This window comes from Neofelis nebulosa, chromosome 10 (genome assembly GCF_028018385.1).
Source record: "Neofelis nebulosa isolate mNeoNeb1 chromosome 10, mNeoNeb1.pri, whole genome shotgun sequence".
NCBI lineage: Eukaryota > Metazoa > Chordata > Mammalia > Carnivora > Felidae > Neofelis > Neofelis nebulosa.
Genome location: NC_080791.1, coordinates 18,344,533 through 18,372,500, shown reverse-complemented (window position 1 = coordinate 18,372,500; position 27,968 = coordinate 18,344,533). Strand labels below are relative to the sequence as shown.

At 47.0% G+C, this 27,968-nt stretch overlaps 1 protein-coding gene and 1 pseudogene across 1 annotated transcript in view; both read right to left on the bottom strand.

Annotated features, from left to right (window-relative positions):
• Positions 1-1,215: 1,215 nt before the first annotated feature.
• The window catches only part of TECTA (tectorin alpha), a 67,736-nt gene continuing 40,983 nt past the window's right edge, over positions 1,216-27,968 (bottom strand). The window contains exons 11-22 of the mRNA XM_058687078.1: positions 24,199-24,398; positions 19,509-19,892; positions 17,289-17,575; positions 15,162-15,442; positions 11,994-12,104; positions 10,573-10,775; positions 8,753-8,916; positions 8,066-8,314; positions 4,271-4,433; positions 3,039-3,126; positions 2,628-2,744; positions 1,216-2,000 (exon numbers count right to left, since the gene is read on the bottom strand). Of these exons, the coding sequence (XP_058543061.1) occupies positions 1,900-2,000; positions 2,628-2,744; positions 3,039-3,126; positions 4,271-4,433; positions 8,066-8,314; positions 8,753-8,916; positions 10,573-10,775; positions 11,994-12,104; positions 15,162-15,442; positions 17,289-17,575; positions 19,509-19,892; positions 24,199-24,398 (2,348 nt within the window). The 3' untranslated portion in view covers positions 1,216-1,899. The remainder of the gene's footprint in view (positions 2,001-2,627; positions 2,745-3,038; positions 3,127-4,270; positions 4,434-8,065; positions 8,315-8,752; positions 8,917-10,572; positions 10,776-11,993; positions 12,105-15,161; positions 15,443-17,288; positions 17,576-19,508; positions 19,893-24,198; positions 24,399-27,968) is intronic.
• The window catches only part of LOC131486949 (TAR DNA-binding protein 43-like), a 172,203-nt pseudogene continuing 149,342 nt past the window's right edge, over positions 5,108-27,968 (bottom strand).

Here is a 27,968-nt window from a genome sequence, read left to right as displayed (position 1 = left end):
AGAAACCTTGGTGTGTAAGCCACTGAGATTCTGGGGTGTTCTGTGATGGTACCACGACCTAACTTATCCTAATGATGAGACAAGCTAAGGACGTCAACCAAGTGAGAAAACCAAAGGCCAGAATAAAAGTGTAGGAAGAACAGGTTTAAAGAACTAAAAAGAAACCTAAACAAACAAACGAAAAAACAACCCAAACCCAACAAACTATAGTCTTCAATTTGGACATTTGGAAATTTCTCATGACTTCCATAAGAAAATCAATAAAGGGAAGTTGTTAAATATTGAAACACTTCCTCTTTCTTTTTTTTTTTTTTTTTTTTTTGGTTAAGATTTATCTCAGGAAATCAAGTAAAAGAATGAATGAGACATTCTTGCGTTCAACTTGGGATCTGATTGTGAACATCCAAACCTTCAACTGTGTAAATGACAAGGTTTTTCATGTGAAGACAGAACACGCATGTAACATCAGTTTCTCTCTTGGTGAGGAAGGGGCATTGTGTCTCACTTACGATAGGCGGCTGGGTCCCTTAACCCACCTCGACGCTCAGCGTTTTCCCGGAAGATCTCAAGACGTCCAAGTCGAAGCAGGTGCACATTTTCCCCCAGCAATACCAGCTGTCCTCTTAGCCACATGGCATAACTGGCAAGACAAGCTAGAATTTGTGGACCCTCCCAGAGGGCTGGGAGGTCAAAGCACCTCAGCACAGACTGCGTCTACACCCCAGCTTCCTCAGCCCAGGGACAGTTGCCTGTTGCATGCAAGACAACGCTAATCATATCCACACCCATGGTCAAGGACACTAGGATTTATGCTCAGCTTTTCAGAGTTCCCAGAAAAATATAAAAATACCATCAGCTTCAATCCAAAACAACTTCAAAATAAACTTGAAGTGGGTTTTACTTTGTTTTTAACCTTAAAAAAGAGAGGCGGCCCACGGATATATTTAGCAGTCCCCCATTTGGCAGTTAATTACAGCAAATGCGAGTTTGTGTACCACATACAAAAGAGGACACTACCTGCTTCTCTTCCACGCTGCCCGGTAACGTCCTGCTGATGCTCTGTAAGTCCACATGAATGGCCATGTAACAAAATCCCATTAAAGCTCTAGCCAGCAGTTATCTACCCGGTCCAATCGCTGCTGATTTTTGAAATCAGAGCGTGCTATTTGGTTTGCAAAGCCTAATATCAGCAAAAATTCCTTCAGTCACTAAGTAATGAGAATACTTGAACACAAAGTTTATTTAAGCATAAAATACATTAAAAATTATTTGGTTGATTTGTAAAAGAGAAGGGTCCGGGTGGGGGATGGAGACAGGGTTCCCCGGGTCTGCAAACAATCTGCCGAGCTGCCATGGCAAGATTGAGGGACACGGGGGGAGAGAAGGAGGAGCTCATCATAAACAGAAGTGAGCAACACGTACGTATCAGAGATCAGACACTTCCAAACATCAGAAAGATTCCTTAGACCCAAACCTTCCAGTCATTGCTTCTCAATATTGTTCCAACAGGCCCTTTCTCTGTGAAAAACTATGATCCAGAAATAGCACTGGCTTGACAGATTTCTCTGGTTAGATTTCTGGTCAGACTTTTCTAACCAGGATTTTTTTTTTCTTTTACTGGTTTTTCACGTGAACCGAAGTTTCTAGTGACAACTGTTTGGAAATTTTAGGCAAGTTACGTGCTTTTTCCACAACTGGCTTTTAGAAGCCCTGTTGTGGGCTTTGCAAGTGGAGCTTGGAATTTCACTCATTTCTGGGACTCACACTGTTTGAGGCAGGTGGTTACACTTTGAGAATTGCTGGACATTTTCAAATAGGTTTTGACTTAAGGGTATACACCTTTTATCCTACAGGGAGTTGAAGTAAATTACAGTACGTTATATAGCAACCTTGAGTTAATTATGAGGTCATGCCTGATTTATAGACAAAATGCCATAGTGAAATCTGGGTCATGATGAGAAGCAGCGTCCAAACTTGAAGTTCAGTGGAAGAATTGGATGCTGTGAACAGAGAGGAACATAGTAAGTCCTGTGAAGGAAAATACCTGTTGGACAGGAATCAGAAACACTTTGTGGTACTCAACCAAATAAATGAACCCACTTTCTTCATGGCCAAGGACTCACTTTATCCAAATGGTGCTGACTGAGGCAGGAAAGCAGCAGAATTAACTCAACCTTTAGAAGAGTCCTGCTAACCTCAGGGAGACCATGGCCTAAGGTTTGTTGGATCAAACATCCCAGTCCCAACCACAGCCCAGGTACACTTGGTGACCTGATTGAGCACCAATATTTGGTCCTTAAACAGTTGGATATCTTATTTTTAAAAAAATCGCCTTCATCTTTTAGATGAAAGAACAAGGCTCAAAGGTTAAATCTCTCTCTCTCTCTCTCTCTCTCTCTCTATCTCTATCATCTCTATCTCTATCTCTATCTCTATCTCTATCTCTATCATCTCTATCTGTCTCCAAGATGCTGCTACAATTCCTTGGTGCTGTCTCCATCTTCCCATCTTAATTTCTGGAATTTAGGTCACTTGCTGGGGGGACCTCACAGATGAATGTCTCCTACTCAGGGGAAAGAGCTCCCTGTGCTCCCAGCCACCTGCCCTGAACAGGAGGTTGCATTTACCTCGGCAGCTCTTGCCGTCCTCCTGAAGGGTTCCCGTCACACAGCTGCACAGAGGCCCGTCTACCCGGCTCGTGCAAATCTGCTCACACCCTCCATTGTCCTCACACCAGTCCAGCCCTGAAAAAGAGCAGCTGGTTAAGTCAACTTCAGACAGGTCAAGTCTTGAACGCCTATCTCAGGGTGAGACTTTAAACAGAGGAGAGGAAGAAGAAAAGCCCAATGCTGTCGTGGGATTTTAGGAGTCCGTGAGAAGACTTCATTACGGAAGCGGCCCATCTTCTCCACCTGGTGTCCTCAACTTCCTCATTCGCCAGATTCACATTGCAGTTGAAACACACCCAAGAGTTGGTCCAGGCCTTCAAATCCCACTGTTTTAATCATTTATAATGTGTTTTGAGGGGACATACATACTTTTTCTCCTAATAGGTCCCACTGAAATGATCTGCTCTTTACGTTCCTTGGTATAATCTGTGGCAATCCTGGAATTTTGTGGGCAATTCTGAAAGACAGAACACCAGAGGGAAAATTTCACACAATTAAGCTGACAACTTATTCTTCACCATGTTTCCACCTCCGAAAGAGGCAGTGGTCCCAGCCTCGAGCACTATCGCTGCTCAGATTAATTAGAACGAATGCATTCTTGATCATGGAGCCCACTGGGACTCTGGGCTTTATGTTGAGCAGAATTAAATATATTCCTCGCACAAGAATTAGATTCAAAGATGCTCCCTTCCCAGGAACGGGGATTGTTGGATCACATCGGGCAATAAGGTATGCAGCAGCATCTGTAAGTAGCTCTGACCATACTTCATGGTGTGATTCTGCAAACATCGGGGAGAACGTGAAGCTGGAATATTAAAGGTTAGGGAGCTGATACCACTGCAATAAAATCTCAGGTGCGGATGTAAGCCTGACATGGGAGAGATGACTGGTCTGTCACCACCTTCCAACAGCCTCTCCAGAAGCCTCTCCAGAGCCACCGGCTGGCGTGGATCTGGATGAATTGCAGGAAAGTCACCGTCTGAAGAACGTCTGGCAGAAAATTCCTGAACCCAGGGGTCTGCCTCTACAGTGTAGTGGAGATGGGTCCCACTGTTCCTGTCAGATTCAGGTGGCCTGGCTCCTTGAGAGTCTGGTGTGGTGGCTCTTGAACAGGGCCAATTTTGCCCCCTCCTTCCCCCAGGGGATGTTTGGCAGTGTTGGGGAGCATTTTTGGGGTGTGGCAGCTGGGGAGGAGGTGCTATTTGCGTCTAGTGGGCAGAGGCCAGGGGTGCTGCTGAACATCCTACGGTGCACAGAACCGTCCCTACGACCAAGGACAATTTGGTCCAAAAGGTCAGTAATGCCGAGGTCTGAGAAACCCTGGTCTTGTGCTCTATGCCCACGACAGAGATTTCAGACACAGAGAAGGAGAGTAAATGGACACCATTCTACCGCATCCTCTCTCTTAGGGTCTCACCAAAGACGAGCCATTGGGGAGGCTTCCCATCTGGGGACGCTTCCAATTCAGCCACTTCCAGGTGCTGTGAGTCCCAAAGAACTCTCAGGAGCCACACAGATCCTGGCGTCCATGATCCCCACGTTGGGAAAAGCGGGGCAGCGAGAAATAGGGCCAGGCAGTTCATTTTCACGCTCTCACTTACTATCTTACAGGAGTACTTTTCTGAATCGCACAGTGACACTGCACAGTGAAGGTGAACTTCATCATAATCCCCGATGAACTTGAAGACGGTGACGTGAAAGCGACAGGTTAGGGAGACACCGTTCTCCTCGATGCCAATGGTGTTATCTTTAATGTTCTGACACCTGTTCAGAGGAAAATGGGATCTTCGCTTCACACGTTTGCTTCTATTTCATATAAAACCATCTTAATAGGTAAAAACGTCTTTGCCTTTGACAGTGACCTCTGGACTGTGTGGGTGTCACATTTACTCCCACTTTATTTTCACGGTTTGCTTTAAAGGCATCAGATAACACCTCAAACTAGTATCCTAAGCGCATAAAAGCAAAATGACTGCAGGAACTGCCCCCGACTTTCCTATACCTCAGTTTCTATTCTGCCCCTCATAGTGTCGTGCTTTACTGCCCGACCGACATAGTGTCGTGATATCAACTCAACACACACACACGATTAGTCCTTGCTACAGCTGTACTTTCTCTGGTTATCCATCTGGGGAGGGTCCCCTGATCAAAACCCTCTTGGGTCATCTTCCCACATATTCAAATCGGTGGGAGCTGGAGAAGAGGGAAGACCAGTCCAGGATGACCTAAAGCTCCCTTGGCTGCAGGTGCGCCTCTTCTCTCCCTCTGCCTCCACCCCTTGTGGTATTGGGCCACCGGCCTCCCTCAGGCACACAGACCTGCCTCCGCTACCTAAGAGCTCCCCAAATGCATCACAGCCTCTTAGGGCCCACGGTCTTTCCACGTGAAGTCTCCCCAGTCTGGGAGTCTTCCCATGCCTACTCCCGCTCTTTCCCCAACACCAGTCTATAGCTCCCCCCTTCTCTACAAATAACCCCTCGCACTGCCCTGACCGGGCAAGAACAGGTGGCTTTTCCTGGATTCCTGGAGCGCAAAAAATCAGGTTGTGATCCTCACTGTGTCTCTAACACACTGCAGGGCACGTGGGAAGTATCTAAACATCTCTGTAAAGGAACAAACGAGGGAATGAATGGATTGTGCCGCCATCACTAATGCTGGCCTCTAGGAGCCAAGAAGTTATCTAAAAATGATAAAGATAAAAAGGGTGACTTTTTTTTTTAATCGCTCCTTCCCCGAGCCCACAGGATTAAACAGCTTAGTGATAAGGAAAATGAAAAACTGAAGTTATCCTTCAGCACCCCCACACCTATTAGGTTTTATAATTAGTCTTCAAGGCAATAATCTCTTAAATGCTTTGAAATGAAAACTTACTTGCCATACTTTCCTTGTCACTGTTATTCATTTGAATAATCTAAATTGGTTCAAAGTTTCTAAAATGTTCACAGCGCTCCAACCTTCACCCAGGCCTTCCGTCTTAGCCAGACCTGGGACTCATGAGTCACTGGGGGTGCCATTGCCACCCTCTGCAGAGCCACGGAGGAAGAGCTGACCCCCCAAAATTCTGAAGTGAACCCATTTTGCTGCTCATGCTTTTGCCCACATGAGTTCACTGGAAAAACAATTAACCACATCCGTCCAAGAAAGGTTAGAAGGACTCATGAGTTAAAATTCCCTCATATGACAAAATCAAACAACAGTGTCATCTGAAGGCCCTTGCTCAGACCCTGGGGCAGGCCCAGTTTTATGAACATGCTCACTCGCTCATTCTCTCTCCTCTCTGGGTCAAGTGTATTAAACACTATCTTAAAACTGCCAAACACTGGGGTGCCTGGGTGGCTCAGTTGGTCAAGTGTTGGATTTTGGCTCAGATCATGATCTCATAGTTCATGAGTTCCAGCTCCTCGTTGAGCCCTGTGCTGATGGTGCAGAGCCTACTTGGGATTCTCTCTCTCCCCCTCTCTCTCTGCCCATCCCCCAACTCATGCTGTCTGAAAATAAATTTTAAAAACTTAAAAAATAAAATAAAATAAAACTGCCGACCACTGTGTCCTTCAAAGGAGGCACAGACCCTACAACCAGGCTTGCAACACTACAGGGGCTCATATCTGAGCTCTTTCCCTTAGGGAAAGGACTATGATGGGAAGGAGAGAAATCCACGTTGTGAGTTACCCAGTAGTCATCAAGGCCCTCCCTCTGCCTCCAAGGAGGCTAAGAACCAGCTCAGGAAGACAAATCCCTCAGTGACCCCTGCCACAAGCCCCGTCTGACCACTTAGGGTGGCGGTGTGTCCTGATACTTGGAAGGATTCTTCTTCTGCCCCTGGTAAGTTGAGTGGCCTTGAGTGAGCTGTGTACCTAACATCTCTGAACCTGTTTAATCTGCAAAAATAGTGGTTATCCATGGTTTGCCCAGAACCACACCTTCTTTTGGGAAAACTATTCCTTTTCAACCCTAAAACTAATTATAGTATCTATAATGCTCCCTGACCACGCCAGGGTAGGTGTCGGCCCAGGCTGGGGATAGGATTCAGGACATGCTACCCCTCAAATCTGGCACCTTGGCATACTTAATATTTTAAGGTGAAGGAGTTTGAGAAAAGCAGAAGCAGAAAGGTCACTCTGACCTTTCCCTGACTCTTTGCCCCTGAAACAGGTCACAGAGCCCTCATGTGAGAGGTGCCCCCCCCCAACACCTGCAGGAAAGGAACATCCTTATCTCCAAAGACAGAGGGACAGCAAGAAGAATCCTAACAGGCTTTGCTAAGCTCCTCCCGTTTACCACACTGACCACATACCCTTTGACCTCTCATACTTGTCCGTGACCATCTACTCTTCACCTAACCTAGCAAAAAATACTCAGGTTCAACCACTTCTTGAGATCCTCATTTCCTCATGAAGGCTTTCAGTATCACAGAAAACTGGTATTAAATATATTTGTACGCTTTTCTCCTGTTAGTCTTTGCCTGATTTTCATACCCAGCTAGAATTACCGTTGCTTGACATAACCTGTATGTGTTTTTAAAAAAGAAAAATTGGGGGAGGTGCCTGGGTGGCTCAGTTGGTTAAACGTCCTACTTCGGCTCAGGTCATGATCTCTCAGTTCGTGGGTCAGAGTCCTGTGTCAGGCCCTGTGCTGACAGCTCGGAGCCTGGAGCCTGCTTCGGATTCTGTGTCTCCCTCTCTCTCTGCCCCGCCCCCTCCCCCCCGCCCCGAACCACTGTTTTCACTCTTTCTCTTTCCCTCTCAAAAATAAAATATAAAAAAAAAAAAAATTTAATGAATAAATAAAAAGGAAAAAATAACTATTATTGGTCTGTAGTCTTTTCTTCTTCTTTATTCATTCAATAAATTTTGTTCCATATGTGTCAGGACACACAGTAGGTGCTGGGCATATAGCAGTGAATAAAATGAAAGTCATCGATTTTCTAAACGATTCTAGTGTATTCTGTGCTTCTGTTTCTTCTCTTCTATGGTTCTAGCTCTTTTTATATTCTGATAGATGTCCTGTTCGCCAGACTGTAGTTATGGCATTCCTTCTTTGGCAGGTGATCCCCATTTCTCTCAGACTGCAATTCAAATAGGCAGGACAGGATCCCCTCTCTGATCACCGTGAGAATAAAGCATTCTGTAGTGACTGCCACGGGCCTTGGGGACCCAGCACTACGTTGCTGTGTGACTTGAAGCAAGTGGCTTGGTCTCCTGAAGCCTCAGCCTGCTAGGGTAGAAAGTGAGGCTTACAATGTCTAACTCACAGGTTTGTTCAGAGAATTAGAGTTCCTGGATGCACAGCACAAATACCCCTTCCCATTCTCTTCTCTAAAACCTTCTCTACAAACTGGTACTGGTGAATATTACCCTAAAAGCTCTCGGACGGTCCTCTGAGAGGAGGCCACTCACCCCCCTTCAATGATGAAGTATCGGAGTTTGTCATTGCTGTCTCGGGACGGGGTGGCATAGCACTTGTTCAGCGTCAGGATCAAATGTGTGGCGTCAGCGCCGACCACAAAGACCCCGACGTACAGCACATCTCGAGTTGTCAACACCACTTCACCCTGGCGGTAAGGATGTTTGTAGGAGGCATTTTTGTAGAGCGCCATCTTGGTGGTGAAGCTGCCTTCTTGGGTTGGAACTGTGAGGTTAATGACACTGAAAGGGAAATAAGCATGCAGTGAGGAGGAATGCCAAACAGTCATATTTATGCAGTTACTACCAGTTGCAAGCTGAAAATGCAGAGGGAAGGCAAAGCAGACGACAGAAAAGTCTAAGTCCAAAATGGTACCCGGAAGCCACGTGTGGCAATTAAAATAAAATTAAATTAAAAATGCAATTCCTCAGCACCCCTAGCCACATTTCAATTGCTCAATTTCCATATACAGCTATTTTATTGGATAGTACAGATACAGTACATTTCCATCACTGTAGAAAGTTCTGTTACACAGTGCTGGTCCAAGGCATTTAGGTGAAGAAAATAGGAACTATTTCTTCCCCAGTGCTTCAAAGACAAATGCTAGCAATTTTGGTTATGCTAACCTCAACTGTCAAGGAAAAGACAAAGCAATGTGCACAGCCCGTGAGATTCTTTACCTTAGCATAGGCTTTACAACAGAATCTAAAGAGATCTTGATATCCAGCTCGTAAGCACACGAAAATTCCACATTGATCGTCCGGTCCCTAGTGATGATGTTGCCAGTGTTGTTGGCACTTTCGATCCAGATTGTGTTTTTATACATGATATGAGTGCCATTGGACTGCAAAGGAAGGTCAGAAATCATTAAAGAGGGGAGTGAATAAGTGGCTTGCATTTCAAATCCACAGCCCCGAAAGTAGAGAAATGGCTTCATTCCATACATAATCCAGAGGCTGGTATAAGTCAGTATTGAGCTAGCTTCAGCATTTACTAACAACAACAACAACAAAAAAAGGTCGCATTAGATGGCAACGGCACCCTTCAGGCTGATAACCTTGAGTGTCCACAGAGGGTGAATTCATGTACCCTGAATTCTAACTACAACCGGCCCCAGTTATCTGCGGGAACCAAAGCTATGGAAAGCATGAAGTATTGCTATCCCAGGGTCATATAAATCTTCTTCAAGTCCTAATTCAAAATCTCTCCTCCACCGGATCTTCTATCGGACCTTCCCACAAGGACCAAGAGGAACAAATGCAAGTTTCACCTGCTCACTCCTTTTGAGTTAAAGAATGCAGATATATATATATATATATATATATATATATATATATATTTTTTTTTTTTTTTTAAAGACAGCAGGAAGGAACAGGAGGAAGAGAATCAAGATGGTTTGCCAAATATAAGTAGGACAATCTGACACTGAAAGGTGGGACCTTGCTGTATTTCTGCAGCCAACTGTTTTTTTTTAAATATATGAAATTTATTGTCAAATTGGTTTCCATACAACACCCACTGCTCATCCCAAAAGATGCCCTCTTCAATACCCATCTCCCACCCCCCATCAGCCCTCAGTTTGTTCTCATTTTTTAAGAGTCTCTTATGCTTTGGCTCTCTCCCACTCTAACCTCTTTTTTTTTTCCCTTTCCCTCCCCCATGGGTTTCTGTTAAGTCTCTCAGGATCCACATAAGAGTGAAACCATATGGTATCTGTCTTTCTCTGTATGGCTTATTTCACTTAGCCTAACACTCTCCAGTTCCATCCACGTTGCTACAAAGGGCCATATTTCATTCTTTCTCATTGCCACATAGTACTCCATTGTGTATATAAACCACAATTTCTTTAACCATTCATCAGTTGATGGACATTTAGGCTCTTTCCATCATTTGGCTATTGTTGAGAGTGTGCAGCCAATTGTTAAATGATGTCTGGGACACCCTTACCCCCCAAACAGCTGAACCCAGCTGTATTTACCCAGAAGAACAAGAGAAGCAGGAGCAAGGTAACAAAAATTTGTCAATGTGCTAGGCAAAGGACAACAGCAGATAGTGTAAATCAAGGACAGGAGTCTGTCACTTATCATGATCTTTCAGTTCAACGAACTATTAGCACCAATTATTCTCCTTGATGTCTTTTTTTTTTCAATTTTTTAATGTTTATTTATTTATTTTGAGAGAGAGAGAGAGAGAGAGAGAGAGAGACTCTCAAGCAGGCTCCCTACTGTGAGCGCAGACCCCAACGTGGGGCTCGAACTCACAAACCACAAGATCACAGCTTGAGCTGAAACCAAGAATCGGTGCTTGACTGACGGAGCCACCCGGGTGCCCCTATTCTCCTTGATATCTTTCATTTCACATATGCCTTGTGCTGTCTTCCGGGGAGGATCTTTCTAAGCAGACCCCCCCGGGAGGTTGGCTTTGAGGACAACGCACATGCAAAACACCCAGAGCTGTCCCCACCTCGGCCCGATGTTCTTTCCGGCCCCGGGTTTCTCACCTGTACAATGTTGCCACAGTTCCCTTTGGTGTTGTTGATCTGAAAGGAGATAAAGTCTTCCCCCTCGATGTGGGAGCACCGTCTGTCATTGATCCTCACACCCTCCCTCTCAAAGCCGAGCTGGAAGAGTTTGCACTTAGATATGGACACTTCCATCTGGGCCGCCTTGCAGGTTACCTCTGCATCAATAATGTCATGTGAGTCTGTGGGGACAGTTATCACGAAAGGCCAGTCAGTGGGGGCCGGTGGTGCTGCAGGGTGGGGGCGAGGCATCCCATCACCGTTTGCTTTGGAAGAGGCTAATATCCTCACGCAAACGCTGGGGCACTTCTAATTAAGCTTTGATCCAACCAAATGCACGTTTACATGCATTCAAGGCAAAAACCGGGGCGTTGTTAAGCTTTTATTTTATTTTATTTTATTTTTATTTTTTTAAAGATGGAAACGCTAACAGATTGTGTTTTGTCTTTTCTTCCCAGACCCAGGGCTCCGCCCCACTCTGGCGGGAGCTACTTTCCCCGGGGAGCTCACTGTGGAGCCCGGCTAACGGGCGCACCCCCAGGTGGGAGCAGCCCTGGGCAGCCCACCCCGAGGCCCCCCGCGGGTTCCCAGGCGAGTGTCAGGAGCTCTTGCTTTCTGACACGATAATGCACCAACTGACATTTTCTCCGAGTACATAAACACGGGCTAATGAGCACTATAGAAACACAGGGACACGTTTGATCTGCTCGGGTGAAGCCCTTGAACGGCACCCTCCGAGGGAGTCTTCTGGTCAATGACGATGTTACAGTCAGCGCGTGCCTCCCAAGTGACCCGGTTCGGGCCGGGGCGGGGAGCCGGGGGTGCAACGCAGCCCCCCTTCAGGCCGACCTCATGGGTGTGCCCGGCGGGGACAAGGCCTTTCCTACCTTCCGGGGGACTGCGGCTTGGAGCAGGGCCTGGGGTCCTGGTTATGTACTGTTGGCATCAGAGACTGCCCTTGTGTCTTCAGAACCAATTAATCTGCCTTTAGGGCCCCTGGCGCTCTCGCTCCGAGGCTCACATGTTTCGCCAAACTACGCTACTTTCCCGCGAGTCTAGAGGATCAATTCGGATCTCTGTGATGTTGAACACGGCCACAGTGGAAGTGGCTGATTCTATTCATGTACACATCTGGGCGTTATCATTTACCGAAGAAAAGGATGTCGCTATGAGGAGATGAACATTAGCCTGCTTTGAAGATGTCAGATGGCTTCCTCGTCCTGCTTCGATCGATTTTATTTTATTTATTTATTATTTTATTGCTCCTTGTGAAACCTCCGCTATGTGGGTCTCTAGCTAGCACGGGACGCGTGGGTTCCACCCCAGCTGCCCTGCGGTGCAGCCACCAGGCCTCCCCCGTGGGGGTCTGTCCGCACGGGGAGGGGGCAGGTGTCACTCACTGTTTCCATAGGGGGGCGGCTCGATGCAGCCACACAGCTCTCCTCCGTTTTCCAGCTCACAGGTCCGGTTGGGACAGTCTGCCCCCACACAGGGATCTTCAACCACTCCTGCTAAAAAGGAAAACAAACAGAAACACGCACGACTTGATTTTCACACCCATGCTTGCTAGCATGTGGCTATACTCTGGACTTGCCATTGTCAGGGAATTGGTGGTGGTCAGAGGGCAGCTGGGAATCAACAGACAGAGCCACCTTCCAGAAAACGATGACAACAGCTAGCGGCGGGGCCCCTGCTCTGGGCTCGGCACCGGGCTTCACGCTTTGGTTGCATTATCTCCTCCAACCCTCACACATGCTCTGCGACCTGAGTAGCCCTCGTTTCGCAGCTGAAACTTGCCCAAGGTCCGCACACTGGAAGGTAAGTGGCGAGGATGGAGGGCAGAGACACTGAGAACTGCCAAGATACGGCACGATTAATGTTCTCACCACACTGTTCTACCATTACACGCATTTGTCTCTTTGTACTTATACAGAGTAGGGTCCAATCATTTATCTCCATATTCCCCACACCCAGACGCCTCACAGTTGAGTGTTCAATAAATATCTGTCAGGAATGAAAATTTTAGGGGCCTCTGGGTGGCTCAGTCGGTTGAGCGTCCGACTTTGGCTCAGGTCATGATCTCGCGGTCTGTGGGTTCGAGCCCTGCGTCGGGCTCCGTGCCGACGGCTCGGAGCCTGGAGCCTGCTTCGGATTCTGTCTCCCTTGCTGTCTGCCCCTCCCCCGCTCATGCTCTCTCTCTCTCTCTCTCTCTCTGTCTCTCTGTCTCTCTCTCTCTCTCTGTCTCTCTCTCTCTCTCTCTCTCTCTGTCAAATATAAATAAACATTAAAAAAAAAAAAAGAACGAAAATCTTAGGGCCAGTAAAATCCCAGAGAGGTCCTTCAGATAGGACTTCCTGGTCTATTCTGATTCACGTTCTCCTTTTCCCATAAATGTCTATGTACTTAATTTTATAAAAATAGACAAACCGAAACCTACATACAACTCGCCAGCAATGACTTAGATTAATTCTACTATTTTGCCAACAACAGTAAAACTGTAAGGAAAAAACAAACGTATGTGGAGTGCCATCATCATCATATTGTAAATAATTATTTCCATAGCCGATGAGTCCACAGACCACCTGTAAGACCGTCAACTCCTCAGTTTGAGAAACACTAATTGAGAGCATCTTCTTTTGGACGCTCATTTCTTTATTTCAAGAAGCTCTCCCCCTGTCAGATATAGAAATCCTCCTATTCGTCATGGCACGGAAGGGTGAGTGCTTCAAGAAACAACTGTTCAATCCCAGCGTGAGCCAAGTTAGCTTCAAGAATTTAAAAGCAAAGCAAAGCCCCCATGTGTCTCAGATGCCTCCCCTGACCCAGCTGACATTCACCTCTGCTAATGGCTTAGTATCACCCTGTCTTAATCCCCAGAAGCATAACTAAAGGGGAACCGTCAGCATAATGTAAATACATTTCTTTTTTAATGGCTTCCTTTTATAAAGATCCCTTTATGTGATGAGTGCGTGGACCTAGACAGGGCTAAGCCCACAGCAGCGGGTCAACAAATGTTATGGGTAATTAACACAACTTGAAAACAACCCCAGAGAATAATGGAAGGTGTGGAGGTGATAGCCTACAAATACGGTGGCCCTTATACCAGCTGGCAAATAAGACACGCCCTTACACAGAGGGAAGTTTTTAAAGTTTTAAAACAGTTCATTTCATTTAAAGTGTGGCTTATTAACAGGGCAAAATATTAAAGTCATCAAAAACAACTTATGTTGGTTTCCAACAGAGACTAGTAGTTTGCCTGTTAAGAGTTTCTTTTTTTTTTTTTTAATTTTTTTTTTAACGTTTATTTATTTTTTTTTTTTTTGAGACAGAGAGAGAGCATGAACGGGGGAGGGTCAGAGAGAGGGAGACACAGAATCTGAAACAGGCTCCAGGCTCTGAGCTGTCAGCACAGAGCCCGACGCGGGGCTCGAACTCATGGACCGTGAGATCATGACCTGAGCCGAAGTCGGACGCTTAACCGACTGAGCCACCCAGGCGCCCCACCTGTTAAGAGTTTCTTAAGTCACCGGATACATATTTGAATCTACCTCATTGTGCTTAGGTTCTGAATTAAGCGCATCCCTACACTGGGTCGGGTGTCGTCTGCAAAGTTACTGAAACGCGCACAGTCTTGCAATGTGCCCGTTTTCACGGTGGTACCGGGTTAATGGTGCGTGTCAAGGAACATGCACACATCCTGTTGGCCACAATATCGTCCTGCATTAATGGGACAGGTGACCATTTATGTATATGGACACATACACGTATAATGACACATTTATAGGTATTTATATACAGATTTGCTCCATCTCTTTGATTCACATAGTAAGAAGATGGACAAACAGTATAATGGACGTAAATCTCAAAATAGTTTTCTTACTACAGAAAAAACACAAGAATCTATAGAATCTTCATTTTGGGGCACCCGGGTGGCTCAGTCGGTGAAGTGTTCGACTTCGGTCTTAGGTCATGATCTCATGGCTCGTGGATTCGAGCCCCACATAGGGCTTGGGATCCTCTGTCTCCTCTCTCTCTTCCCCTCCTACATATACTCCCTCTCAAAAATAAACATTAAAGCAATTGTATAGATCTTCTTTTATCACCTAATTTAATATATATACAATCCTTTCATAAATCCAACCGCAGCGTCCTTTCAAGCCAGGCACAGTCAACTCGATCCCAACTCAGCTCACCGCTTGCCACAAGCCTTTCCTTTCTGAGCTAGGCTCTGACCCATGGTAAAGGAGCCGGGGAAGAGCTGAATTTGAGGTCTGACGTCAATCAAGATGCCATCCTGTGTCCCTGTACCTCATAAGTCACTAAACTGGTGCTCCTCCAACCCAGAGAACCTCATCTGCCCAAGCCGGTGTCCCAAATTCCAGAGCTGGACAGGAACCGCAGGCGGGTGAGGCTCCCCCGAAATGCCCCCTATACAATCTCTGCAGTAGCTCTCAACTCCTCGACCCTGGGGGCAGGCCTGTGGCTAAAGGTGGGGCCGGCGGTGTCGGCCAGCAAAGCTGTGCTTTTAACTCAGAAAAGAATCCGCAGGAATAAAATAATTCTCTTACAGCAATTCTCCTTCTCAATCCACTCAGTGCTGAGGATCCCGAAGGAGCGACAGGACTCCCCGTAGGCGGCCAGGGAGCCACACAGCTGGAACTTCTTGTGGTTGTAGCAGCCGTCCAGGTAGCAGGACTCGTAGAAGGGGAGGGGGTCGAGGAGCCCGTAGCACGGCTGGAAGAAGCCCTTCATGTCCGTGAGCTTCAGGCAGTAGCCGTCGCCCTGCATCATCTGGATGTGCACGTTGTCACACATGGCCGCGTACTGCGAGAACTGCAGTTCATTACAGCTGGGGGCGACAAGTCTGGTCAGATAACGGGATGCCAAAACCACCGCCCGAGATCCCCGGTGGAAGGGAAGACCCCATCTGTTACCTCTTCTGCTAACCCAGAAGTGAGGCAAGCGCACGGATTCCAATGCTAATTGGCTATGTAATCTCACCTAAGTCAGGTAGGACTGGTCTCAGTCTCTCCAGCCCAGAAAACGACACAGTAGTTTCTACTGTTTTGGTTTTTTTTTTTTTTTTTTTGAGAGAGAGAGAGAGAGAGAGAAACAGATTATGAATGGGAGAGGGGCAGAGAGAGAGGGAGACACAGAATCTGAAGCAGATTCCAGGCTCTGAGCTGTCAGCACAGAGCCCGACATGAGGCTCGAACTCATGGACCACAAGAGAATGATCTGAACCGAAGTCGGATGCTTAACCGACTGAGCCACCCGGGTGCCCCAGTAGTTTCTCCTGTTGGTATCACTGGCAGAAGTGAGAGTAAACTAAATAGTGGGTGGGTGAGCCAGAGTGTCAGTCGAAAGGCAGATACTCATATAACTGTTAACCTTTGATACAACTGATACAATAACTGTGAACAGGCATTGATAAAATAACCAATTATAACTATAATAAGAATGAGAGTTACCATTATTATTAATCAATAATAATAATGATAGTTGGTAGAACAGTTGTCTAGAAGCCTTGGAGACCACTTCCAGTATAGCTAGCAGAGACCAAAAGCAAACCTTCACAAGAAAATTGGTATCCAGCTGAAATACTTTATAAAGGAAGAAGAGGAAGGAAGGAAGGGAGGGAGGGAGGGAGGGAGGAAGGAAGGAAGGAAGGAAGGAAGGAAGGAAGGAAGAAAAGGAAGGAAGGAAGGAAGGAAGGAAGGAAGGAAAGAAGGAAGGAAGGAAGAAAAGGAAGGAAGGAAGGAAGGAAGGAAGGAAGGAAGGAAGGAAGGAAGGAAGTGAGGGAGGGAGGAGCTCAAACAGAATCAGTTCCTCAGGAGGAGATTCTGGACTTCGCCACTTACAGGGCCCCTCACATAACTTATTCTGCTCTAGCTTCCATTTCGCCTAGAAAAGGAGGAGATTGGACTAGGTATCCCTGAGGTTTTCTTCCAGCTCCCGGTCCCATAATTCAGGATAGTCTTATTTATGAGGTAGTATCGAGTTTACATCTGCATCATTTCCCCATCTTGGTATTTAGCTGATGTTCGGTAGGTTGAAGTATAAGACATTGAGCCATTATACAAGGAACGAAATACCATGAAAAAGAAGCCTATCTATAGATCCAGCAATGTATTAACATGACGCAGCAGCTCAGAGGTGACCTGAATTACGCACCTTTGGAATAGCTTGTTTAGTTCATTCTGTCTCAGCTGGCAAGAGAGGCGTCTCATAAGAACCTTGGCGACTTCTGTTTTTAAAAAGGCTTTCCTGATCCCCACCAACCTCTACCTGCACTACCTCAACCCAGCCTTCCGGTGAGAATCACAGGTACACAATTAGGCCCAGCCCTGGGGAGCAAGGGGTAGGTGGCCCTTCTTCTGGCCCAATTCCCAGCAGGTGGGCGCTGGCCAAGGCCTCAGTGTTCTAATCCTGGGCACTCTCTTCTCTTTGGCCAGGGGCTGGATGCCATGCCAATTCAGAATCAGATCATGCAAGCCCAATTCCTTCCTCTGCTGTTCAAGAAATGACCGAGGCCTCTGATGTACCTATTTGTCTTCTGGAAACTCCAAAGACCTGGGGGGCTCGACCCTTTGCAGGAGGGGAGTGGTGATGCTATGGAAAGTGCACTCCTCATCAATACCTGTCACGGGTGCGGGAGGATTTGGGCCACTGAGCCTAGCAACGAGAACTCTCACCTCTTCTGCATGCCATTGGTTTTCCAGCTCTGGGCCAGCACCACGCTGCTCACCACTGGCTTCCCCCTCAAGGTCACATAATCGTCGGTTAAGTCCCCGTTGAAGTTGCCACAGAGGCCACAGACTTTGTTCTGCAGCCTGTCGCTGATGCTGATTTTTATGACATTGAAACCATTGTAGTAGATCTGGATGTCGGGGCTGGTGTCAATCACCAGGAACCCCTCGCTGCTGTAGATTTTGGTTGCCAGTCCAGTTACAAATGGAACATTCACTTGTGTGCCATTCACCTATTGGGGGGGGAAAAGAAAGAGATTACCTTTACAGCAGGGGTTGGCAAACTGTTACTATAAAGGGCCACTGCAAAAATGTTTCAGGCTTTGTGGGCTATACGATTTCTACTGCTTCTCGACTCTGCCCTCACGGCATGAAAACAGCCACAGACGATATATAATTAAATGAATGAGGCTATGTTCCAGTAACGCTTTATTTAAAAAAACAACAATAGGCAGCAAGTGGATTTGGTCGAATTCTGTAGTTTGCTGACCACTGCCCTAGAGTGTAAGTGCATTTGCTTATCTTACTGTCCACAGTTCCCCCCAAAGCAGCAAAATCCAGAGGCAGAAAGATGAAAAAACATTAGAAGGGTATAGTTCTCTACAAATGGCTGGATTTTGTATAAAACTTTCCCCGGCATAAACCAATTACTGAAATGAAATCCCAATCCTGTGCTAAGGGGTGTCTAAAATGGTTAAAAATGAATTTGGGGATCACTGCCATGTTTCTTATTTTCTTGTGTATAACGTCCAGACTGGAGGTCCCCCTCCCTCCCCAAAGGTCCTATAGGCAAGATATTTTCTGCATTCATCATTTTCCTACTTTCTAACAGTGTCTTTTCTTAGCCCTTAGGACAGAACATAATATGCTTTTCCTGTACTTACAAAATCAATCGAGTTTTTTTTTCCCCCAGGTTATTAGTACCTTTCGTTTCTTAAAAAAAAAAAAAAAAGTTTCAAAAATATGATTCTTTACTATTTTGGCCAGCTTGGAGTATTTTATTCAGCAATAATGTCAGTTCTGCTCTCTCAGGTGGTCACTTTTACTTTCTAGCTCCCGTATTCCGGAGCAATGCAGTTGTGTCTACGTGGGCCAATTTGCAAGAGGAATTGGAGTGTCAAAAACAGTAGCAGCTTTCACTGAAGTCAAAACCCACGATTAAAATCCAGACTCTTCCTCTTAAGCTTGCAAAATACCACCCGTCTTTTGCCTAATGCTGGACACCAAGCGATTTGATGACTCTTCAAATAAAGATACACTCAATGCACGATTACCAGAGCCAACGGCAGAAAGCAGCATACATACAACAACACTCGATTCTGAAAAATGGTAATGTGCACGTCCTGGCTTTCCACCTGCCCCTCTCTAGCTGGAATCACAGCACTGGGGACTGGTTCCATCTTTCAGGTCTGCCTGCTGGTAACCAGCCTGGTTTAGCTGAGAGACTGGGGGTCGCTGTCAATCGTTCATCAGAGTAGATTATTTCTGAAATGGAAGGGGCAGGAGCAATCCAAGCCCAGGAGCCCTATCAGTTATGGGGGTGGGTGCTTTGTTTATATGCAAGCCTAAGATTCACTCGAAACCGGCCAGCCAGGCTAAGAGAAACCCACCATACCCAGCCTCCCGTTTTCTTTCACTTTGCTTTGTCATCATGGAGCCCGCTGATAGAGGGGGATGCTCCATCAGGTTTCTAGTGCGACAGGTATTTTTACAGGAAAATGCTCGCCTTCTCCAGTCTTATAGAAAGGATAGCAGAGTTGAAAGAGCTTGTCTTGGTATAGTTGATCAGAGCCAAGAACACTTTTAAAGGCTCTTGAAAACAAACGAGATGCTTTTTTGGGAAGTTAATCCAGAGTAAGAGCAGGCTTATCTACCATTTTGTCACCTGAGCCTCTATTAGCACCCACGCTGTCATTACTGCCCTGAGACCTTGTCCATTTTCTGCGAGGCCCTCGGAATGGTGAGCAAAGGGCTAAACCAGGCCCGTTCTTAGTGCCTGCAGAATCTTTCTACTTTCATTCCTTAAAACCTGGCCATCTGTGTATGGCACCTAGGGGGCAACAACCCATGATCCCCAAACTTGGTTATCTGGGAAAACCGGCAGGTCCCTTAGCCACGGCCTTGTTCCGGGGCACGTTTCTCAAGAACCAACGTCAGGCTCGTCACCTTGACAGTGTTCCGGTCGTTGATGAGAATCTGCTCTTCGTTGATATAGAAGTAGACGGGCGAGATGATGGTGAGGTTGGGCGCCGACCACTTGTCGAAGTTGATGATGAGCTGGAAGGAGATGTCGGGCAGCTTCTGGCAGATGGTGGAGAGCACGAAGGCGCAGTTGGCGGGGAAGCGCAGGAAGGCGCCGTCGAAGGTGCGGAAGACGCCGCCTCCGGCCGCCAGGCAGTAGGACGTCTTGGTGCTGAAGCAGCCGCGCACGCCGTTGCGCAGTGCGCACTCCTCGTCCGACTTGCAGTGGCGCGGGTCGCACTGGATCAGGTTGCGCCGGAAGCAGCGGCAGCGCCGCGTGCAGTCGCTGTTCCAGAACAGCTGCTTGGGCTGGAAGAGAGGAGCCGCGGGCATTAATCCCGGCCGTGGGCAGGGCTGGGGACCCCAAGGCCTCTCCGTCCGGACCCTTTTTCCGGGCGGGGCTAGCCTACCTCTAACGGGGCTGGCATTCCCAGGAGGGAGCAGGCGGCGGGCTGTTGCCGTCCAAATACGACATCAGTTCCACGGAACTCAGATGCCAGACAATAGGCAATCGGGCCTTTATTGGTTTCGATCAAGAACTCGGGAATCTTTACGGCTGGATTGTAGTGTTAATCACAGCCAACCTGGGAGTGTGCAGTAGGTGAAGAGGAAGGATATTTGGTAGAAAATTATCCCGGCGAGTACCGGCTCCACTTTGAGGATGAAATTTAAAAATTTGCTCAAGAATGATAAAACCGGCCTTTCATATCTTAAATAGGTTAAAAGAAAGTTATAACCAATTCCTAGGATGAATCATTTCAATATTTCGCTGAAGTCACCGCTCCAAACTTTTTCCTGATACTACCTACTTCTAAATTACTTCTGTTTGCAACTACCTCCATTCCTACGTGCCCCCAAAGTGAGAGAGGTAGAGAACAGAGGTGTCTGGTTTCCATCCCAGCCCTGCCACCCTACAGGGGCCACCCTGAGGAGCATTACCAACCTCCCAGAGGGTCCCTTTGCTCAGCTTTAAATTGGAGACAATAAAGTCTTGCAGGGCAGCTGTGAAGATTAAATTAAATAAGACGTGTAAAGCACGTTTCCCGGCATAGAGTAGGCACTGTTAATAAATAGTAGCCGCTGTTATTCCTGGAAAAGAGTCACTCATTCTCTTTTGAGAAGGTGAGAAATTATATAGTTATAGCAAATACCTCTAACAAAGTACATCCTCAATGGTGGTGGCTATTCTTTCCTATTTTTCCCCAAACAAGCAATAATCTGTAGACACAATTCCACTCGGAGCCTGTGCTCTTGAACATGCACTTGTTCTAGATTGAGAACTCCAAGGAGTTCGGTTGGAAATTTGGTCATGATTGTCCAGGTGGGGCGTAGTCTCAACAAGCAGACTGTGTCATCCAGATGGAAGCACCGATTCAATCTACCAGAACAGAACAGTGCTTTCCGGAAACGCTGTTTTAATGGCACAAGAAGGCCTCTGCTCCCGTCTGGTCACCGCTTTCCGCTTTATCTATAGACTTATCAAAATCCCAGCTGTCCCATGCAGATATGACTCTGATTCAAAGGCAAACGGAGAACAAGATCTTGCAGGACAAGCTTCCTCAGTGCAGTGCACTTCAAGATGCCATTGCCGATTCTTTCATTCTCAAAGTGAAGTCGTTCCCGGAACCAACTCTTTCCTCCTCCCAGACCTGTAAAATATTCTGGGTGCCAGCAGCCTTGCAAATTGGCTTCATTCCTCTTATCAGATTTGCAGAATAATTGAGTGGATGGTCTGGCCTCTCTCTGATAAGAAGTCAGACGTTACATGGGTGGAAAGAGAAAAATAACCTGGCATCTGTGGATATGATAAAGGGTAAATAACTCATCCCACAGGAGAACTTGATCACGAAACTAGCTTCACTGTGAAGTCACTGGGCCCCTCGAGGCTTTCTTTACCTTAATTAGACCTGGCAATGACAGCTGGGTGATTACTCTACATGCTAATGGCTAGATGTGTTATCCCTTTATTTCCAAAGAAATTTGTTGTATACACAAGCCCCCGAGCTTGTCTGAATCGTGGCAAGTAGATGTGGGTTATTTGTTCGGTGAGTTTGCTGCTTCCCAGATCTAAGCAGTTGTCAAAACCCACTGACTGTCTGATGAAAATCAGATAATAATGTTTATGGTACTAATAGCTGCTGAGAGCCGTACCTGCCTTTCCTGAGAGTTCCAAGGGCTTTTATGTGCATCATTTCATTAACACGCCTGGATTTTTTTATTTACAAAATGCTACTTGAGGGAATAAAAACAACAAAAACAATAGCAGCTACCAATTACTGAACTACTAGGTGCCAGACACTAGGCGAGGCGTGTGGTGTAGATGGTTTATACAACAAGCTAGTGAGCTGGTGTTATTAGCCACGTTTCATAGACAGGGCTCCTGACGCTCAGGGAAATGACGCAGTTTCTCAGGGGTGGCTCGGCGAGGCTCAAACCCAGGTCCCGTTCCATAGTGCCACAGACCCTCGGGATCCCTGCTGAGGAGCACCTGATGCCCCCGGTGGATGGAAACATTTCAGTAAGTCTCTGGATCCGGGAGCAGAGACTGTAAGGGTGCTTTTTCACCTTTGAGCCTGGTTATCTCTCCTCTGAGACTGTCAGGAAAATGAATGTTCTGTTACTTTTGTCTCATGTGTTCTGCCTTTTCCTCTCAAATAATTGGTGTTTCTAAACCCACCTCCCCCGAGAAGTCTTCTTGGATTCGTTCTAATCCTCTACTCCACTTCTGTCTTTCGACTAGAACAGCGAAGCAGACTTCCCACCCAATGCAGAACTGAAGTAACTTCCGCATTCATTCTCTTTTATTGACCCTCAAAATAAAATCAGCTTGGTTGTTCTCGAACAAGCCACTGCATTTTTACAAAAAGGGAGACTTTCTTTGTTTTTTGCCTAATTTATTTCCAGTCCAGACATTTCAATTAGATTTTTTTCTAATGCTGCGATTCTTTTTCATTTAAAATTGATTAGTTCTGTAGGGTATTATTTTTCACTTGTTGATAGTTATTCTGTAACTGTTCTCGTGTTCTTTTTCTTTTTTAATTATTTTTTTAACGTTTATTTATTTTTGAGAGACAGAGCGTGAGCGGGGGAGGGTCAGAGAGAGAGGGAGACACAGAATCCGAAGCGGGCTCCAACTCATGGATTATGAGATCGTGACCTGAGCTGAAGTCAGATGCTTAACCGACTGAGCCACCCAGGTGCCCCTAAAAAAATGTATTTTATTCTTAGAAAGAGAGAGAGACAGAGCATGTGGGGGAGAGCAGCAGAGGGGGGAGAGAGAATCTTTTTTTTTTTAATTTTTTTTTTAACGTTTATTTATTTTTGAGACAGAGACAGAGCATGAACGGGGGAGGGGCAGAGAGAGAGGGAGACACAAAAGCGGAAGCAGGCTCCAGGCTCTGAGCCATCGGCCCAGAGCCCGACGCGGGGCTCGAACTCACGGACTGTGAGATCGTGACCTGAGCTGAAGTCGGATGCTTAACCGACTGAGCCACCCAGGCGCCCCGAGGGGAGAGGGGATCTTAAGCAGGTTCCACGCTCCGTGTGGAGCCTGACGAAGGGCTTGATCCCACGACCCTTCATGACCTGACCTGCAATCAAGTCAGATGCTTCAATGACTGAGCCACCCAAGCACCTCTTTTTTTTTTAAAGTGCATGTTTTTCTCTCCTTAAAAGACTTGTAAGATCCGTAAGGCAGGGAACATGCTTTCTCACCCCCAGCAGCACCTCCAGAACAATGATCTCCAAATAGCAGATACTCGACACTTGCACTTGTTCCCTGTCAACTCACCAATACAAGATGTTCGTGTCGTTTACAGAGACTGGGCTTGAGGCGGAACCACAGACCAAATACCTTCCCCAGGAAGGGCCTTTTCTAGCTTTGTATCGTGGCACATAAAGAAGGATTGGAAAGCACAAAAAGAAAGCGATTCAGTGATCTATCGTATAATGTTTTACTGAGCGGCCTCTACAAAGGGCATCTTCATCGGCTCTATGCGGAAGCCCCCACGGAGAGGGGCGCAGAGGGCAGCATGTGGGGGGCAGAGCATTAAGCAGTCCAGACAGAACTCTCCGGAGAGGGCACCGAGTGACGAGTGGCACACGAGGAGATGGTAACCTTCAGGCGCTTTCACGGAGCTTCAAGAGCCCGGAGAAGGAAGGCCGTTCCTCTTGGCCTCGAGCGCCATATTTTCCAGTTAAAAATGTCCTCAGCCAAGACAGCTACAAATGTCAGATTCATAGCCACCGTATTTCCAAACCATAGGCGCGTCAGAAGCTCTCAAACCGAGATTTACAGGAGAGGCAATCAGAAGAGCCTCACGACAGGCAAGGTGGGGAGAGAGACGCCCAGGCTAGCGAAGGGCGTGGGTGAGCAGCGCGGGAGGCCTTGCCGATGCCAAGGACGGAGGCCGGAAGGGGGGGTGAGGCCCAGATGGGCGTTTCCTCATCAGGTTCTCAGCCAGCGGGAGCCTCGCCTGACCCCTCCTCGACCCCTCTGCCCTGCCCCGCCTCCCCCTCCTCGTAATGAAGTGGGGACGCTGGGCAACCGGGCGTCGCAGGGCGGCCTGACAGCGGGGCCCGGGGGCCCAGGCCCGCGCAGGGCGGGGCCGCCTACCTCGTAGTACTTGCCGTCCGCGTAGCAGCCGCAGCTGTGGGGCAGGATGCAGCTCTTGCCGTTGAGGACGTAGCCGGCGTCGCACTGGCAGCCCTCCACGCAGTAGTGGTTGCAGTCGCTCTTGAGGCGGATGGCGGCGCAGCGCGGCTGGCAGACGCTCACGCAGCTCTCGTAATGGCTGTTGGGGGGGCAGGTGACGGCTGGAACGGAAGACGCGCGTCAGGCCTCGCACGCCCACTGGGACGGTGCTCCGGCAAGTTTCCTTCCGGCCCCGGCCGTTTAGGCCCTCAGGGAGGCGGAGGCCTGGCCCGGAGGGAGCCCTGCCGTGAACCCCCCCTCTGCTTCTGGAAAGCCCCCCTCTGACTCCTCGCGGCTTCCTTCCGTCATGGACCGCAGGGCGGGTGAGGTTACTGGGGTTTTCTCACATCTTTGTCCCCTGCTCGGCCTGGCTTCTTGAGGGCCGCTGTAACCCTGCCACCTTAACCCCGCCTCCCATCGTGCACCTCGACTTCAGTCAGGCACCCCTGCTGGCCTCCCGGGGCACCTGGCACTCATGCCTGCTTTTAGACCTCGCTCCTGTTGGGCTCCCGTATTCGTGCCCTCCTCAACCTCTTGGCCTACCCCAACCCCCCACTCTTCCAGCCCTCCGTGGAGCCCCCTCTTACTGGTAAAGCCAATGGCAACCCGCCTGCACCCCAGAACTTCCACAGAATCTTTTCTAAGCCTGGAGTGCGTAAACGGCGGCCCTCCCCGGACCCCCCCGGATTTCTGAGGAGGCAAGTGTGTGCACATGCGTGGGTGTGTCAACTATGTTCTACCGTTTTCCAATGCATATGGCTGCTCTTATGGAAGACAGTCAGGGTCCTGGTGACCAGTGGGACTCCGGAGCCAGCCGTAGGAGACCGGAGCCAGTCACATAGCCTCTCTGGGCCCCAGCTCCTTACCTGTAAAATGCAGGTACTTACAGCACCTACTTCATGGCTGGGTGGGAGCAATTATGTGGGTCTGTGTGCCTGGAACAGTGCTGAGCACGTACGTGTTCGATGTTAGCCGATCAATCAAGATAGGTTCGCTTAAAAGTTTTGTAGAGGCTATTATTTTAATCAACGCATATGAAAAGCACAAGGACTATTATGTCAGAACTTCTTCTCTATACCATATACGGTATATCTTTAGGGCACATTTTGTTTTTCAAATTGTCTGACGGTAAAGGGGCACCTGGGTGGCTCAGTCGGTTGAGCATCCGACTCTGGACTTCGGCCCACGTCATGATCCCACGATTGTGGGATTGAGGCCCGCGCTGGGCTCCATGCTGAGCATGGAGTCTGCTTAAGATTCTTTCTTTCTCTCTCTGCCCTTCTCTCTCCCTCTCTCTCAAAAATAAAAAAAAACAAAAACAATTTTAAATTATCAAATGGTAAAAATGGACTTTTTGGTGCACGGTTCTATGGATTTTAACAGATGTATATACTTCATGTGTCCAAAACCACTATCTACTGTGGTTTTAAAAACATTAAATTTAGGGGCGCCTGGGTGGCTCAGTTGGTTAAGTGTCCGACTTCGGCTCAGGTCTTGATCTCACAGCTCGTGGGTTCAAGCCCCGCATCAGGCTCTGTGCTGATGCCTCGGAGCCTGCAGCCTGCTTCAGATTCTGTGTCTCCTTCTCTCTCTCTGCCCCCCCCCCCCCCGCTCATGCTCTGTCTCTCTCAAAAATAAATATTAAAAACAATTTTTTAAATAAAAACACTAAATTTAAAAGATAGTACCTACATGTGGTAGACAATGCAAGCCATACATGTAAAAGTGCAACAGAAAAGCAACCTCTGGTAACAAATTGCAGCTGAATCTTCCAGAAATCTTCTAAGCATGTACAAACACACGTGTGTGCGTGTGTGTGTGTGTGTGTGCACGCACGTGCATGTGTGTATTCCATCTCCACTGTCTTCACACGAATGGGAGCATAGTATCCATATTTTCCTGCTCATTGCTTTTTCATGGCGACTTTCCTTCCATTACCCTTGAATTATTGGTTTTGCCCTGCTACGTGGTGTGTATTTTCCGTTTATGATGATGCTGCAGTGAACATCCTTGGACATTTATCTTTGACCTCCTGAGTAAATGAATCTGTACAGTAAATTCCTGGAAGCAGAATTACTGGGTCAAAGGGTATGTACATTTAAATTTTTGATAGATGCATTCGAATTGCCCTCTAAAGAGCCTGTGCCGATTTGCCCTGCTACCGAGGCTATACGAGGGGGTTTATTTTCTCACAACCTCACTGATTGTTTAGCACCAAGCCTTCTGATCCTTGGAAATACCAAAGGTTAAATGTCATATATAAATATGATATATACATATTTCCATCCCATGTATAAATGGAATTACTGACCGGAATATGTGGAGAACTCTTAAAACTCAACACAACAACAACAAAAGCCCAATTCAAAAATGGACGAAGGGCTTGAATAGACATTTTTCCAAAGAGGATGACATATGAATGGCCAATATACGCTCAACATCACTAATCACCAGGGAAATAAATACTAAAACTACAGTGAAAGGTATACCTACCATCTCACACCCATTAGGGATGACTACTATTTTAAAAAATCCCAGAAAACCCATTGTTGGCAAAGATGTGAAAAGATAACACGTGCAATTTGGCAGGAATGTAAAATGGTACAGCTGCCGTGGGAAACAATATGGGAAACAATATGCCGTGGGAAACAAAAAGAATTATCATATGACCCAGCAATGCCACTTCTAGACACATGCTCACAAATTATGAAAGAAGATTCTCCAAGAGCTCTTTATACACGTACGTTCACAGCGGCATTTTTCACAATAGCTAAAACACGCCAGTAATCCCGGAGTCCCTGGTTGGATTAATGGATAAGCAAAATGTGGTGTATGCACGCAATGGGATATCATTCACCCTTGAAAAGGAAGGAAACTCTGCAGTATACCACAACATGAATGAATCCTGAGGACATTATGCTAAGGGAAAGAAGCCGCCCACAAGAAGGCAGATGCTGTATGATTCCACTTACAGGAGCTATCCAAGGTCTTCAAGTTCATAGTGACAGAAAACAGAACAGTTGGTTGCCAGGGGCTGGGGTGGGTGGGGAACTGGAGAGTTAGTGTTTCATGGGTATAAAGGTTCAGTTTTGCGAGATAAAAAGAGTTCTGGAGAGGGATGGTGGTGGTGGTTTCACAGTAATGTGAATACAACAATGTGAGTACTTAATGCCATTGAACTGTATGCTTAAAGATGGTTAGCATAGTAAATTTTATGTTCTGTGTATTCTACAGCAGTAAAACCTTGAAAAAAAATGACTATGCCCTTACTTAGTTTGCATTCTTTATGAGGCTGATTATCTTTACATTTGCTTATAATCCATTCGTATGTCTTCTTCTGTGAACTGCCTTTTCGTGTCTTCTGCACATTTTGTGTTGTTCAACTTTTTTTTCTTATTAAATTGTAAAAGCTTTTTAAAAATTAAAAATATGGGCATGCAAGCTGGTGCAGCCACTCTGGAAAACAGTATGAGGTTCCTCAAAAAACTAAAAATTGAACTACCCTATGACCCAGCAGTTGCACTACTAGGCATTTCTTCACGGGATACAGGTGTGCTGTTTCGAAGGGACACGTGCACCCCCATGTTTATAGCAGCACTATCAACAAGAGCCAAAGTATGGAAAGAGCCCAAATGTCCATCGATGGATGAATGGATAAAGAAGATGTGGGATATATACACAATGAAGTATTA